This window comes from Sinocyclocheilus grahami, unplaced genomic scaffold (genome assembly GCF_001515645.1).
Source record: "Sinocyclocheilus grahami isolate Dianchi unplaced genomic scaffold, SAMN03320097.WGS_v1.1 scaffold227.1, whole genome shotgun sequence".
NCBI classification, from domain to species: domain Eukaryota; kingdom Metazoa; phylum Chordata; class Actinopteri; order Cypriniformes; family Cyprinidae; genus Sinocyclocheilus; species Sinocyclocheilus grahami.
The window spans coordinates 1,071,739-1,085,387 of record NW_015505406.1 but is presented as its reverse complement, the minus strand read 5'-3'; the positions used below and the strand labels follow the sequence as shown (position 1 = coordinate 1,085,387).

Below are 13,649 nucleotides of genomic sequence, written 5' to 3'. Positions count from 1 at the left end.
TATTAAAATAGGAAACAGTTATTTTGATAATATTACACAATATTAATGTTTCACTGTATTTTTTGATCAAACAAATGCAACCTTGTTGCGCATAGGAGACTTCATTCAAAAACATGAATATATCTTACCAAGCCAAACTTTTGAACTGTAGTGTATATCACAAGAAACGTAAAGAAAATCTTTCACAATGTTAAACCCCTTACAGCTCATTTAAATGTCTAGTAAGACATTATTACAATAAATTACTAATAAAGAACATGCAAAAAGGGTTCCAAAAAATCCTTTATCCCATAGGAACATGTTTGCTTCTCCAAGGATTCTTTCTCTGTTTCCACTGGAATGCTTTAGGAGAGGTTCTAAATAATAATAGAACTTAGTAGGAACTGTGCACACATTCTTTTAAATGTCTTTTTTTTCTCATTTTCATGACAATTATGACTAATACCACATAAGAGCTATATTAAAGTAACACAATAAAATTTTTGTAGCATTGATTGTTTTGAGAGAGGGTGGATATTTACTAGTGTGCATAAATAATGGTAGATAATAGATATACACAATATTTCAGAACTAAAGGGTCTGTTTTTTGTTTGACTAAATTCACTTTTTTCGATAAAACATGTGCCCTATGAGACTGTATGCCAAGGCCAGAATGAAAAAGCAGCAACAGAGCTCTTCATAATCAGAGACTCCTCCACCCCTCAATGTGTGAAAGCTGATTATCGGTCCCTCCACTCCTCTTCATAGCACCCCTTCTCTCTCTTTCATTGTTTCCATCACTCCCTCTCTCCCCCACTTCACTGAAATACCCCTCAACCAACCAAACTGTTCACAATACCCACTGGCTCCTGTTGTTATGGAAACAAGAAATGTGACACAACGCCTTATTAATAAAAGGTGCTTGTGACTATAGAGTAAACAAATGTCAGATACAGTACAGACAGGACACACACCCTGCATACTTTGCTGTTAACGCTAAAAGGATTTCTGACTCAATTTATTTCTCTGTAAAAACGGACTAAGTGTTCAACACAGGTGTTAAATTCCTTGCTAAAGTCCATTTGCACTGTAAACATGCACACACCTTTTGTAAGGTCAGGCAAAAAGGCTTTTGAACTACTTTAGCAACTCTGAATCCTTTGAACCGAAGCCAAATGACTGACAGCAAACAATATTAAAATGCATGAGCAATTCTAACAAAGAGCTATGAAATACACCAAAGGGACGCAGCCATTTGCGAGCAGTGTTTTAAAAATGCCACACGAATGTCGATCCTTTCAAATGGTGGGAGACATATCAAAATGTCTCATTTGAATGAGTCACGATCAAACATATTGCATTATGAGTCGGTAATATGCGCAGAATGAAAATGCGGTATCCAGCGGGGAGAGAGAGAGAGAGAAAGCAGGAGTGGCGATAGATGTTTGAGGGGGTCGATGGACAGGCAAAGTGTTTGCCCACTGGCCGCCTCTGAGGGAACGTGTGTATGAGAGGAAAGAGCACTCACAGATTCAGCCTTGGGCAAGGTGACTGACGGGAGACAGTGAGTGACAGCTGCAGTTGAACTAGAGGATATTCAAACTGAAGGGACAGAATAATGAATCAAGTCCTCAGGAATTAGTACCACATAGACGTCAAAACCCCAGGGAAGACAAATCCACACAAGCAGGATGTCACAGAGTGTTCATAGTATATATAAAAAAGAAGATTTTATCTATAGATGGATATATCAGCCAGGCTGATTAAATGGGAGATATTTTGAGATTAGCAGACAAAAACTGTGCAGGATGACCGAAAGCGGTCATTTTACTTAGTGTCACTATAAAACAATTATGAAAAGCTTTATGCACATCATGCACATGAACGGTTTTCAAAACTATCTTTAAGGTTTAGCTTGTTAGCCTTAAAATTAATGGATTTGGTATCATCGTTTCACATTTCACATTTAATTCCGTGTGTTACTTGCCATTACTTTGTTATTGTTTGCAAACATTTCTTATCAGTTTTTGATAGAAAACCGTTTCAAAGCCATTTTTGTCAGTGTACTGTAACAACAACAAAAAACTGTATTTTTTACAGCATTTATGTATATATATGTTCACGTATCTATATTATATTTGTTTGAGGTTGTCCAGATTTTGTTAGAAATCTCTTGTGTTCACCAAGGCTGTATTTATTTGATCAAAAAATAAACAATTAAATAAATACATGCATACATACATAAATAAAAGTAACAGTATGCAAAAACAGAAATTATTATTATTAGAATTTAAAATAACTGTTTTCTATTTTAATATATATTAAAATGTCAATTATTCCCGAGATGGTAAAGCTGAATTTTTAGCAGGGTTTATTTTTTTATGCATTTTTACTCCAGTTTTCAGTATCACATAATCTTTCAGAAATCATTCCAATGCTGATTTGATGCTCAACAAACATTTCTCAGTATTGCCAATGTTGAAAATAGTTGTGCTGCTTAATATTTTTTGCGGAAATCTTTTTTTTTGTTGTTCAGAAGATCAGCATTTATTTAAAAGAAACATTTTGTAACATCATAAATATCTTTACTGTCGCTTTTGATCAATTTAATATATCCTTGCTGCATAAAAGTATTAATTGTTAAAAAAAAAAAAACACTTAATGACCCCAAACTTTTTAAACAATTTTCAGAGCGCACACATAAAAATATTGTTTTGGGCCTGTGAATTTTAGGGCTAGTCATCAGCTATCAGCCACCCTGCTTTATAGATATCGGTTGAGCACTAAATGTAACAATCACACCACTGGATGCTGGATCCAGTCGAGCCACGGTTTCAGCAGCTTTCTGCTAAAACTCTTCTTTACTGAAGCTCCGTTTGAGTTTACGCCTCTGACCTTGAGCTTCAGGAAACGGACTGCGGTAATGCACATTATTAAAACCGTGAGTGTGTGCATGTCTTCAATGGATTGTCCTTGTCCTCTCAGCACCGCAAACATATTCTTTGATCTTTGACCGGAATGACTCTCACAATGCGGTGGAGAATCTCAGGAATACAATATAATGCACCGACTCGCGCTCTCAACCGCACACAGATCCCACAGACGTGAGAAAACGCGCTCGCACGCACACACAATTTCACTCCCTCTCCCTCTCTCCGCAGTACTCAGGTTGCAATTATCCTCTTTGGCTGGAGTGTTTTGATGGTATAATTGCCATGGACACTGAGGAGAGAGGGATTGGTGAGTGAGAGATAGAATGAGGGATGGAGAGGGGGAGAGAGGGACATGGAGAGCTGACACTCTCAGCATGCTAATGCCCAAAACACACTCCCATCTCCCCCCGTTTTCCTTTTTGTCACTCTCTTCATCACACACACACACACACACACACACACACAGGTGCGGTAACCTCTCTCCATTCCACATTCTCTCCAGGCAGCCAAAACAGCAAATACACAAGCCCGACGGGAGAGCGAGAAAGAGAGAGAAAACAACAGTAGGAGGGAAAAGAGAGGGATATTTTCCATCCACTGACAATAGAGATGATCCAGGCTCATCCTCTGCTCATCCCTCAGTTCTTTCTGCTATGTAATCCTTTTTGTCCTTTATATTCGTTCTTTCCCTTTTACCCCACTCCAGAAACAGAGCCAAAGTGCGAACGGCTGCCTTAAACACAATGGCCCTAAAAGAGATGGGGATTCATCTGCACTGATGTCTTGATCGAGTCTAGGCAAAACAGCGACATCTGGTGGTGGATTAAAGAAACTGCACGCAAACTCACTAACGTCAACATGACACGAAAATTGAACTATTCCCGGTCCTACTGTGCACGATTCATCAGTTTGTCTTTCAAACGCCTTTATTCTTTTGTTTGACGTCAAATTGGTTCATATTTACCGATAATCAAAGCCATTTAGACATTGTTTTAAATGAATATTTCAAATAAAAAAAACATTGAATGGATTGAAGTCATTGTTTTAAAGGATCCGTTCATCCAGAAATCTAAATTTGCTGAAAATGTACCCATCCCCAGGCCATCCAAGATGTAGATGAGTTTGTTTGAACAGATTTGAGGAAATTTAGCATCACTTGTTCACCATTGAATCGTCAGCAGTGAATGGGTGCCGTCAGAATGAGAGTCCAAACGGCTGATAAAAACCTCACAATAATCCACACCACTCCAGTCCATCAATTTGCATAGTGTGAAGTGCATGTTTGTAAGAGTCAAATCCATCAAGACGTTTTTAATCTTTAAACGGGACGAAATACCAGTCCATAATCCATAATAACGCTTTCTTCAGTGAAAAAGTCCTCTTACTTCAAAATGCATATTTATTTTAAACTGGTTTTGCTTGTAAACAATGCTTGATCTGTGCAATATTTCTCTCCTGATTCAGAAAAGACAAATAATACGGATAGAAGACTTGTATTTTTTGCCAGAAGCAATAGTTTGAAGTAAAAAAAAAAAATTTTTTTAAAAAGTCTGGATGATGGATTGTTTCTTACAAACATGCCGTTTTCATTTGGAGTCATGTGGATTACTGTGATGTTTTTATCAGCTGTTTGGACTCTCATTCTGACGGCACCCATTCACTGCAGAGGATCCATTGGTGAGCAAGCGATGCAATGCTAAATCCAAATCTCTAATTCTTTTCGATTAAAAAACAAACACATCTACATGCCCTGAAGGGGAGTACATTTTCAACTTGTATTGAACCTGGAACATCTCTTTAAGCTACTGTTGTACGAGTTGCAGCTTGCTTGCCAATATCCCATGCAGCAATTTAATGCCAGCAAAAGCTAATGTAATAAATGCAACAGCAATAATAACCAATAACAACAGCCTCCCCAAAATGGAGCACACTGTTTCAGGAGTGGAATAACCCCATTTACAATCAACTGCAAACTCTGGTATAGAACGCCCACCATCCAATTAATTCCCAATGGACGGAATCAAGTCCCTTCCTACATTTTGAATACACACTGAATCTCCTGTTCCACCCTGAATGTCACATTACAGAAGTAAAATAGGTCAAAAATGTCATTTCATGTTGATAATAACAATTTATATATTAAATTACTCATTTACAAAACAGGCAGATTTCATTGAAAAGGCAATGTCTTCATTTAAACAACGGTCATTTACATAACAGCTCCATTTACACAACAGATCAACCGTTGGATAAAAAAAAAAAAGAAGATATTTCCAGTTCCTTAGGCTCAGAAAATGTATCAGATTATTAAGATAGTGTCAAAAGAGTAAAACTCTGTTGTGGTGGTCTTACGGTGCAGGGAGTGTAATGCTGTTGGACATATCCTACAAGTGTAACTATTTGAGTAAGCGGGAAGGTAAGTGTGGGAGTCAAGTGTGTGTGTGTGTGTGTGTGTTGACTGTGTGGGTGGCCGGCGAGTTGCACTTAAGTGAAACTGTGGTGGAATTGTTTCAATATGTGTGTGTGTTAGTCAAAACTCAGTTGATGAGAGAACGTATGTGGGAGTGTGCTTGGGTGTCCCAGGTTTGATGAAGCTTGAGTTCGTATGTATGTGTGTGTGTGTGTGTGTGTGTGTGTGTGTGTGTTTAAACAGTTTCTCTATGTATTGTGGTCGTGAGTGGGAGTCTGTATGGAGAGAAGTCTCTCCGCATGCTCTAGGATTTCAGCAATCTTCCTCTTCACTGCTTCTCTCCTCTTCAAATCTACATCTCCTAGCGAGAGAGAATGAGTAATAGAAAGAGAAGAGAAAAAGGGTAGAACAAAGGGATGTTGTGAGGTTTAGTTTCCTCCTACCATTTAAATATGTTGCATTGCATCCAAATAGAGCTCATTTCCTGCTTTGAGGAAACAAACATTGCATGTTAATGTCCTTGTGTTGAGAGATACTCTGCTCTTTCCTCTCAAATAATTGAATCATGCCAGGGTCATCCTGACCACAGCAAATTGGCATTTGGCTGATTTAGGATCTGTAATCTGCATATGGGGCCAGTTTTTCATTTTTATTTAGATGGAAAACAAAAAGAGGAAAAAAACTACAATTTTCATTGAAACAGCAATGTTTTGGTCATGCAATTTATTAAAACATTGCAGTTTTATTAAATATTGGAGTTCTAACAAGCTACGACAGTGTACAGGATTCATGAATCTCTCTTAATACTATTTTCCAACACATCTGCCTGCAACCATTCAGGTGAGTGAGGGGTGTTTATTTTTTTAATAATAGGTAAAATGTCATCCAGTTGTAAATTAATATACACTACCATTCAAAAGTCATTTTAAACTGTAATAATTGTTCAGAATATTACTTTTTTTTTTACTGTATTTTTGATCAAATAAATGCAGCGTTGATGAGCATAATGATTATAGAAGTTAAAGAATCTTACCGACCAAAACATTTTGAAGGGTATTTTGTGCACACTGAATTTTGTGCACATTGTAACTTTCAGTTCATTATTAACACTGGAAATGAAAAGTCAAGCACATGCATTGTGGGATACTATATTCCCTACAGTGTGCTTTGTTGAATACTAAATACTACATTTATCAATGTGTATCGGGGTATTCCATGCATGCAGACACAGTTTTCACAGTGTGCACAGTATATACATGCTATACTGCAATTTGTTAGTCTATTATAAAGAACAGCATCCTTCTCTTACCTGGCACTCCTTTCATAAATATATAAACAGCCGTCCTATATCGTTGTACTGCTGCACTGTATTCGCCGTTCCTCTCTTTTTCCTGGGCGGCCTTCATCTCTTCATTGGCCTGGTACACGTAGCTCACATCTCCAGCAGACTCAGTCCCATCTGGAACGGTTAGAGGAACGGACAGGAGTTCAGCGTGGCTGGGTGATCCATACAGTTGATCTGAAAGATTGGGTGATAAGAAAATCAGAAAACCAATTATATGTAGAAATGACGAGTTAAACGGACTCATTTGACTTTATTTTTAGTACTTCTGCTCCCTAAGGGGGAAGTCGTGGCCTAATGGTTAGAGAGTCGGACTCGTAACCCAAAGGTTGCGGGTTCGAGTCTCATACCGGCAGGGATTGTAGGGGGGGGGAGTGAATGTACAGCGCGCTCTCCCACCTTCAATACCACGACTGAGGTGCCCTTGAGCAAAGCACCGAACCCCCAACTGTTCCCCGGGCGCCGCAGCATAAATGGCAGCCCACTGCTCCGGGTGTGTGTTCACTGTGTGTGTGTGCGCACTTTGGATGGGTTAAATGCAGAGCACTAATTCTAAGTGTGGGTCACCATACTTGGCCACATGTCACATGTCACTTTACCTTCTTTGGCACATGGATCAAAAATAGCGAGGTCTGTATCTGAAAGGAGAGGCGGGGCCTTGTATGAATGTTCGTCCAATCCCGAGTCAAACAGTGAATCAAACTCCTCTGATTGGTCGACTGGAGAACCCGGAATTTCAAGCGAGGCATCTGGAAGATGAAAAACAGGAATAGAACAATCAGCTATGATGGAAGTCAAATAAGACATTACAGGATTGATAACTGTAAGAAACTAACGGGTTGTAGTGTCGGTAGCAGAGCATTGGTCTGTGCCGTTATTCTGATGTGTTGTGATGTCAGTCTCTCTCTCTTTTTCTGTCAGTCCTTGTATTTCCTTTTCGGTGTGTGTTTCTTGTGTGGGGCTGCTTTCCGTGTCACTGAGAGCCTCAACTGCCAACTCAGGTTGGGTTAGATCTGTCAGTCTTTGGTTGGACTCCAGCTCCTGAGCGTGGATAGGAGCCTCTCTCCCCGTCTCCTCTTCAGCCAGCAGCTCAGTGTTTCTCTCAGGCAGGGGAATAAGAGGAGGCGGAAGAGACGTAGAAATGGCAGCTGTCTCCATTGGTCTTTTCACTTCTGCTCCCTAAGACAAGAGAAATAAAACCAAAAATAGATAGATAGATAGATAGATAGATAGATAGATAGATAGATAGTCTGAGTAATAGCCCTCTGAGATCTCAAAGTCTTAGTTCATGTGGGTTCAATAAGGGGTGTGATTTAGACTATAATGTCACCCAGCTGCGAACATGTCCGATATCAGCCACACACGAGTGTCAACTTTGATCGGCTAGACAGGATCTCTCTGTATATGCAATGCAGTCAAGCAAATCACCAGAGATGAAGGATGGTGTGAAATAATGACTAAGCAGACCAATTAACATTTGAGTCACTTCACATCATTAAATCCACAGTCTAACGAGGACCTCATAGTGAGAACAAGACAGAAATGCACGGCTCTCCAAATCACAAGTGACACCACACGCCTTACAAGAGCATAATAGCATCATCCCCCTGTAATAACTAACATCCTAGCAGTTCATTAGTACCTCGCCACTGAAGTTAATAACATTTCACCTGTCAAACAGGAGTATATTTAAGTCCCAGATGATGCATTTTTCCATGATCTATTATTGCAAATGACAGAATTGATAAGGCTTCTGATGCAAAAGTAACACCTCGGTGTGACCTTATCAAACATCTTTCCTACTGGGTCTGGGAGTCCCTCCTCATGCACAAACGTCTCATCACACTTCACCCCTGCTCCTCTACACCCACACACCAACACCACCACCTCCACTGTCCTTCGTAGTTATGTTTTGACCAATAAGTGCTCTCTAATCGACCCCAGGATCCCACATTTGGTGCCTATAAAAGCCTATCATCCTTAAACCCCTCTAAAAGGCAGTGTTTTACAGTGTTGAAAGGATGTTCTCTCCGTTACAGGTGTTTGTGGGGACTCTGTCCATGTCTCTGCTGCTTTGCAGCGTCAGTTCGGCACCAAGAGAAGACCTGCAGCTCCAGCTGCTCCAATCAGAAGTGGATCCCAAGGAGAATGAGGTAAGACAAACTTTTCTACAGAATTTTTTTTAACGTCAAAATTCCGTATTTGATTCAATGTGTTACTTGCCATTTCTTTGTAGTTATTTGTGAAAGTTACTAGCAAGTACTAGCAATTTTCACTTTGAGTGCAAATTGTTTCTACATAATTTTTCAGGTTATTAGAGTATGTTTTACAAGAAATTACTATTTTAGTTTGTCTACCTCAAAAGTACTTGTATATTTCGGTGTTACTTGCTGTTTCTTTTTGAGTGAAAATTGTTTCAAAGCCTTTTGTTTGTGGCTTTTGCAACAATTTTCTTAGAAATGGCTAGTAAATTTGGAAAAACTTTACAGTAAAATTAAAATGAACTAACATTAAGATTAATAAATACTGTAACAAATTTATTGCTCATTTTTAATGTTAGATAATGAAAGGAATTTGTTGTAAAGTGTTGCTGTAAATTTCAACTGTTAGCTCAATTCCACTAAATAATTTTAACAGATGCAACTTGGATATTGAAAATAAGATTAAGATCAATAAATACTTTAGAAGTATTCTTCACGTAGTGAAGTGTCTAATGAAGTCTAATGAAACCTTATTGTAAAATTTTGTAGAATTTACTGATTTTGGAGTGAAAATCAATTTGAAACAATTTTCACTCAGAATTTGCTATTAATTAAATAATAATTACAAAGTAACAGCAAGTAGCAAATTGAATTAAACATAAAATTCTTAAGACTGAAATAGTATAACCTTCATTTACAACTTAATTTTTACAGTGCAGTTTTGAAGATAATATCTGTGTGGATATGGAGAAAAGAATAATATGCATATCGAAGAACTACAGCAAGTTCGAATTAGAATGTTTTCTTTTTGACAACAAAAGGTTTCTGAATCATCTTCTTTTCTCTCTTCAGCTTCAGGATCTCTCTCGTTTGCTTCTTCTGAAGCAGCTTTCTGAGTCGGTGGCACCCGAGGAGAAAGACGCTCTTGAAAGCATCGATGATCTTGAGGTTCGTAATGAAGTGGTTCGCCAGATTCCCTTTTCCCAACGAGAACGCAAAGCAGGCTGCAGGAATTTCTACTGGAAGACCTTCACCTCTTGTTAGTCAACCTGCAAGACCCTTACAAACACTGTTATACTTGTGTAGCCATCCAAATAACTTGATTAGAGGATTTCTGGTCCTGTGCATATAGCATGGATTGTAATAATCTAGATGTTCTTCAGCTTCTTCTCTTTCTTATACCATCTGCATTAACCAAGAATGTTCCTTAAAAATCACCAGCACACACAGTAATACTATTCCAGTATAAAGAGATTAACTCTTGACTTTTATGCAGTGTATGCTATAAAATGTTTGTATTATGGGTACTATCAGGATTGATGGCCAGAGATTATATGATTAACATTTAGAGTTTTTTGTGTTGACCTTGCAACAGTGTCATTGGATTGCTAGTCCTCTGTAATAAAAGTGTGATCAGGGAAAGTGTGTTTATGTGTGATTGGCTCTATGGGATGTAATATAAACAGCAAGAACACACTAAAAACTTTTTTGTCAGGTTTTTTTTCTTTCACATTCATCAAATCATAAATTGGAACAACGGTCAGTACAAACTAGATGTCAATAGACATTTGCAGTAAAAACAGATGGATTTATAAAGCTGATCTTTTTCTCCCCCTAAACTCAACATCAGGAAAATAAAATGCAAACTCATCCAAACGTGCCCTGAAATAAACCGGCAGCTTAAAAAGTAAATCAGCCATTGAAACAGACTGTGCAGTACCAGGGCACTTTATCAATTAGCAATCATCTGCAATGACAGGTTTAGAAAAAGTTTTTTGGCAGCAAATTGACCAGATGGACACTATTGCTGGAATAATCTTACAAAATATTCCAGGCAAATCAATAAATAAAGCATGCAACCATCTGAACCACTTTATGCTTTTAGTTTCTAGATAATTGTAACTATTTGTCAGCGCAAAAACTAGCACTTAATTATGTTGCTTCAAACAATCAACACCTTATTGGAAACCTTTTTATATAATGGCGTTACGCAATGGATGCTTGCTGCTACACATCATTCAAATAACAGACAATTAAAAACGCATTTTGACATAAAATAAAGCAAATGAGATGTAATAGAATAAAGCCAACCAGTAACAATCTCTGCACAAGAGTCAGATGTGTAACAATCTGAAAGTCATTTAGTACGTACTTGTAACCTTCATACTTGACCATTTACTGTGTGTTAGACATTAATCGATGTATATTTAGTGACAAAATCGCGACTAAGTTTCTTGATGTGATGAGAAATGTTCTATTTCTAATAAGAAGCCACGATTTGTAATTCATCTAACCTACTAGATTCCGTTCCTTAACTGCTCTCTATTTCTTTCACTATTCAAACTCCTTGAAAATAATCCACCCTGCTGCCAAACCCAAACCGCTGAATGTAGCAAAAAACTGCAGCTGCTCAGCTTTAAAATGAAATCAACCACTTTGATCCAACACACACCTGTCAAAAGATTTCCTTCATTGAAGCGGCCATTAAACAAACTGAGCCTTTATTCCTATCTGACAACACTTCTCTTGTAACAGTTTCTGAAATCAGCGTAAACCTAGAGCTAGAGATTGCACGGAAAACAGAACAAAACAGCTGCCCGTGCTAAACTTTTCCAACCTGTTTACCAGAATTATCATTAGTATCATGACGAATGTAATGATAATAAAGTAAACGAAATACAGTAATAACATCCTTCAACAATCATGATTTCAAGTATTAAAATAATGAGCACTGGATATCCAGACATCAGGTTTTTGTTTTTGAGAGGATAAAAGAAAAGAGATGATCTGAATGGGGACAATATGAAGTGACCCCAACTGCCAGCAGAATTGGGGCATTATTTGAGGAAACTGTGACATGTTACTATATTTCCATTAAAGGTTAATATTTTAGTGTTGTAAAAGTGACTGCTTCAAGGTAGAAATGCACCCTGTTCACGAGGCTCACATTTCGCATAAACACACATACGCTAAAGATTATACACAAACACCATCATATTTCATTTACCACCTGTTTTTCTATATTCTTGAGGAAACAGCTTTCCAGTGGGACTACTCTAAACACTAGAACTATTTTTTTCTCCTCGGCTCTATGCTACCCTGAGAGGGACGTCTTCATATTATTTGTGCGATCGGCATGCAAAGTCAAGGGTGGAAGAAATGCCAGGCGGTGGATGTTTAGATAGTGGTACATTCTGAAGAATAACTATGAAGAAGAGAAGGGACACAGAGTGATGGGATGGGGGCATTAGCAGTCAGTGGAGATTTTGGCAGAAAGATCTTGGATGCGACGGGCACTGCAGCTCTTGCAGAGAATGTGTCCGTCTAGGGGATAGCAGCCTCTTCCCTCGCCCTCTGAAGAGAGGAGTAGACCACAATCCTGCAACACAAACCATTTTCTTTAGCACTCATTTAGACCATTTCACTTATTATTATCCATTTACCTTATTTCATATTCAATATTCAAAATGTAATTTTAAAATGTAAATCTCATAGTATTATTCAATTGCAAATGCAATGTAAATTCATTCATGTCACCTCTGAGCTGCATTTAACATTGTGCAAATACAGGTGCATCTCAATAAATTAGAACATCGTGGAAAAGTTCGTTTATTTCAGTAATTCAACTCATTGTGAAACTCGTGTATTAAATAAATTCAATGCACACAGACTGAAGTAGTTTAAGTCTTTGGTTCTTTTAAGGGGATAGCAGCCTCTTCCCTCGCCCTCTGAAGAGAGGAGTAGACCACAATCCTGCAACACAAACCATTTTCTTTAGCACTCATTTAGACCATTTCACTTATTATTATCCATTTACCTTATTTCATATTCAATATTCAAAATGTAATTTTAAAATGTAAATCTCATAGTATTATTCAATTGCAAATGCAGTGTAAATTAATTCATGTCACCTCTGAGCTGCATTTAACATTGTGCAAATACAGGTGCATCTCAATAAATTAGAACATCGTGGAAAAGTTCGTTTATTTCAGTAATTCAACTCAAATTGTGAAACTCGTGTATTAAATAAATTCAATGCACACAGACTGAAGTAGTTTAAGTCTTTGGTTCTTTTAATTGTGATGATTTTGGCTCACATTTAACAAAAACCCACCAATTCACCGTCTCAACAAATTAGAATACTTCCTAAGACCAATAAAAAAAAAATGTTGGTTTTATTTTTGGTCTCTTGTTTCTCATTTTCCTCTTGACAAGAGAATCTATGGGGTTCAGGTCTCTAAGACCAATAAACAAAAAATGTTGGTTTTATTTTTGGTCTCTTGTTTCTCATTTTCCTCTTGACAATACCGGTTCAGGTCTGGTGAGTTTGCTGGCCAGTCAAGCACACCAACACCATGGTCATTTAACCAAACTTTTGGTGCTTTTGGCAGTGTGGGCAGCTCGTCACTTAAACCATATTTCAAAAACAAAAAAGTAATGCAATTACATAAAGTTAATTATATTCTTCTGTCCTACTTAAGCACTCTAAAAAGTTTTGTTAATTGCATTTAATGTAAACTATAATACATTTTATTTAATTGCACTGAAGGACAATTAATATTATATATTTCTTAAAATGTATTATTTTGAACTTCCATAATCATCAAGCCACAAATATCAGAAAACAAACAGCACATTTTCTTGAATCAAAACTATTTTATTTATTTGTTATCAAGTTGGCAAATAAAGGACTATTCACCTACAATAAATAAAACCATAAAGATAAAAACATTTTTCGGTTTTTTTTTTTGTCTTTATCGTTGTTGTTTTTTTTGTAAACAACA

General features: G+C 37.5%; 3 protein-coding genes across 3 annotated transcripts in view; 1 reads left to right on the top strand and 2 right to left on the bottom strand.

The window, feature by feature from the left end:
• Nucleotides 1–5,369: 5,369 nt before the first annotated feature.
• On the bottom strand, nucleotides 5,370–8,008 carry LOC107597085 (sorting nexin-15-like). The gene is made up of 5 exons (XM_016287995.1): nucleotides 8,000–8,008; nucleotides 7,501–7,843; nucleotides 7,264–7,413; nucleotides 6,632–6,841; nucleotides 5,370–5,683 (listed from the first exon to the last, which is right to left on the bottom strand). The coding sequence occupies exons 1-5, from the start codon at nucleotides 8,006–8,008 to the stop codon at nucleotides 5,571–5,573; spliced, it is 825 nt and encodes a 274-aa protein (XP_016143481.1). The 3' UTR covers nucleotides 5,370–5,570.
• An 89-nt stretch (nucleotides 8,009–8,097) lies between these two features.
• On the top strand, nucleotides 8,098–12,077 carry LOC107597083 (somatostatin-1A-like). The gene is made up of 3 exons (XM_016287994.1): nucleotides 8,098–8,109; nucleotides 8,662–8,817; nucleotides 9,718–12,077. Exons 1-3 carry the CDS (start codon nucleotides 8,098–8,100, stop codon nucleotides 9,907–9,909), a joined length of 360 nt encoding a protein of 119 aa, XP_016143480.1. The 3' UTR covers nucleotides 9,910–12,077.
• Nucleotides 12,078–12,112: 35 nt separating this feature from the next.
• The window catches only part of LOC107597082 (thyroid receptor-interacting protein 6-like), a 10,418-nt gene continuing 8,881 nt past the window's right edge, over nucleotides 12,113–13,649 (bottom strand). The window contains exons 9-10 of the mRNA XM_016287993.1: nucleotides 12,547–12,618; nucleotides 12,113–12,244 (exon numbers count right to left, since the gene is read on the bottom strand). Coding sequence (XP_016143479.1) covers nucleotides 12,113–12,244; nucleotides 12,547–12,618 — 204 coding nt within the window. The remainder of the gene's footprint in view (nucleotides 12,245–12,546; nucleotides 12,619–13,649) is intronic.

Coding starts and splice junctions, on each gene's coding strand:
- LOC107597085 (XM_016287995.1), bottom strand. Junction 7,414..7,500: donor TGCTACCGACACTACAACCC/GTTAGTTTCTTA, acceptor TTCATCTTCCAG/ATGCCTCGCTTGAAATTCCG. Junction 5,684..6,631: donor ATTTATGAAAGGAGTGCCAG/GTAAGAGAAGGA, acceptor CTCTCTCGCTAG/GAGATGTAGATTTGAAGAGG.
- LOC107597083 (XM_016287994.1), top strand. Junction 8,818..9,717: donor TGGATCCCAAGGAGAATGAG/GTAAGACAAACT, acceptor TTCTCTCTTCAG/CTTCAGGATCTCTCTCGTTT.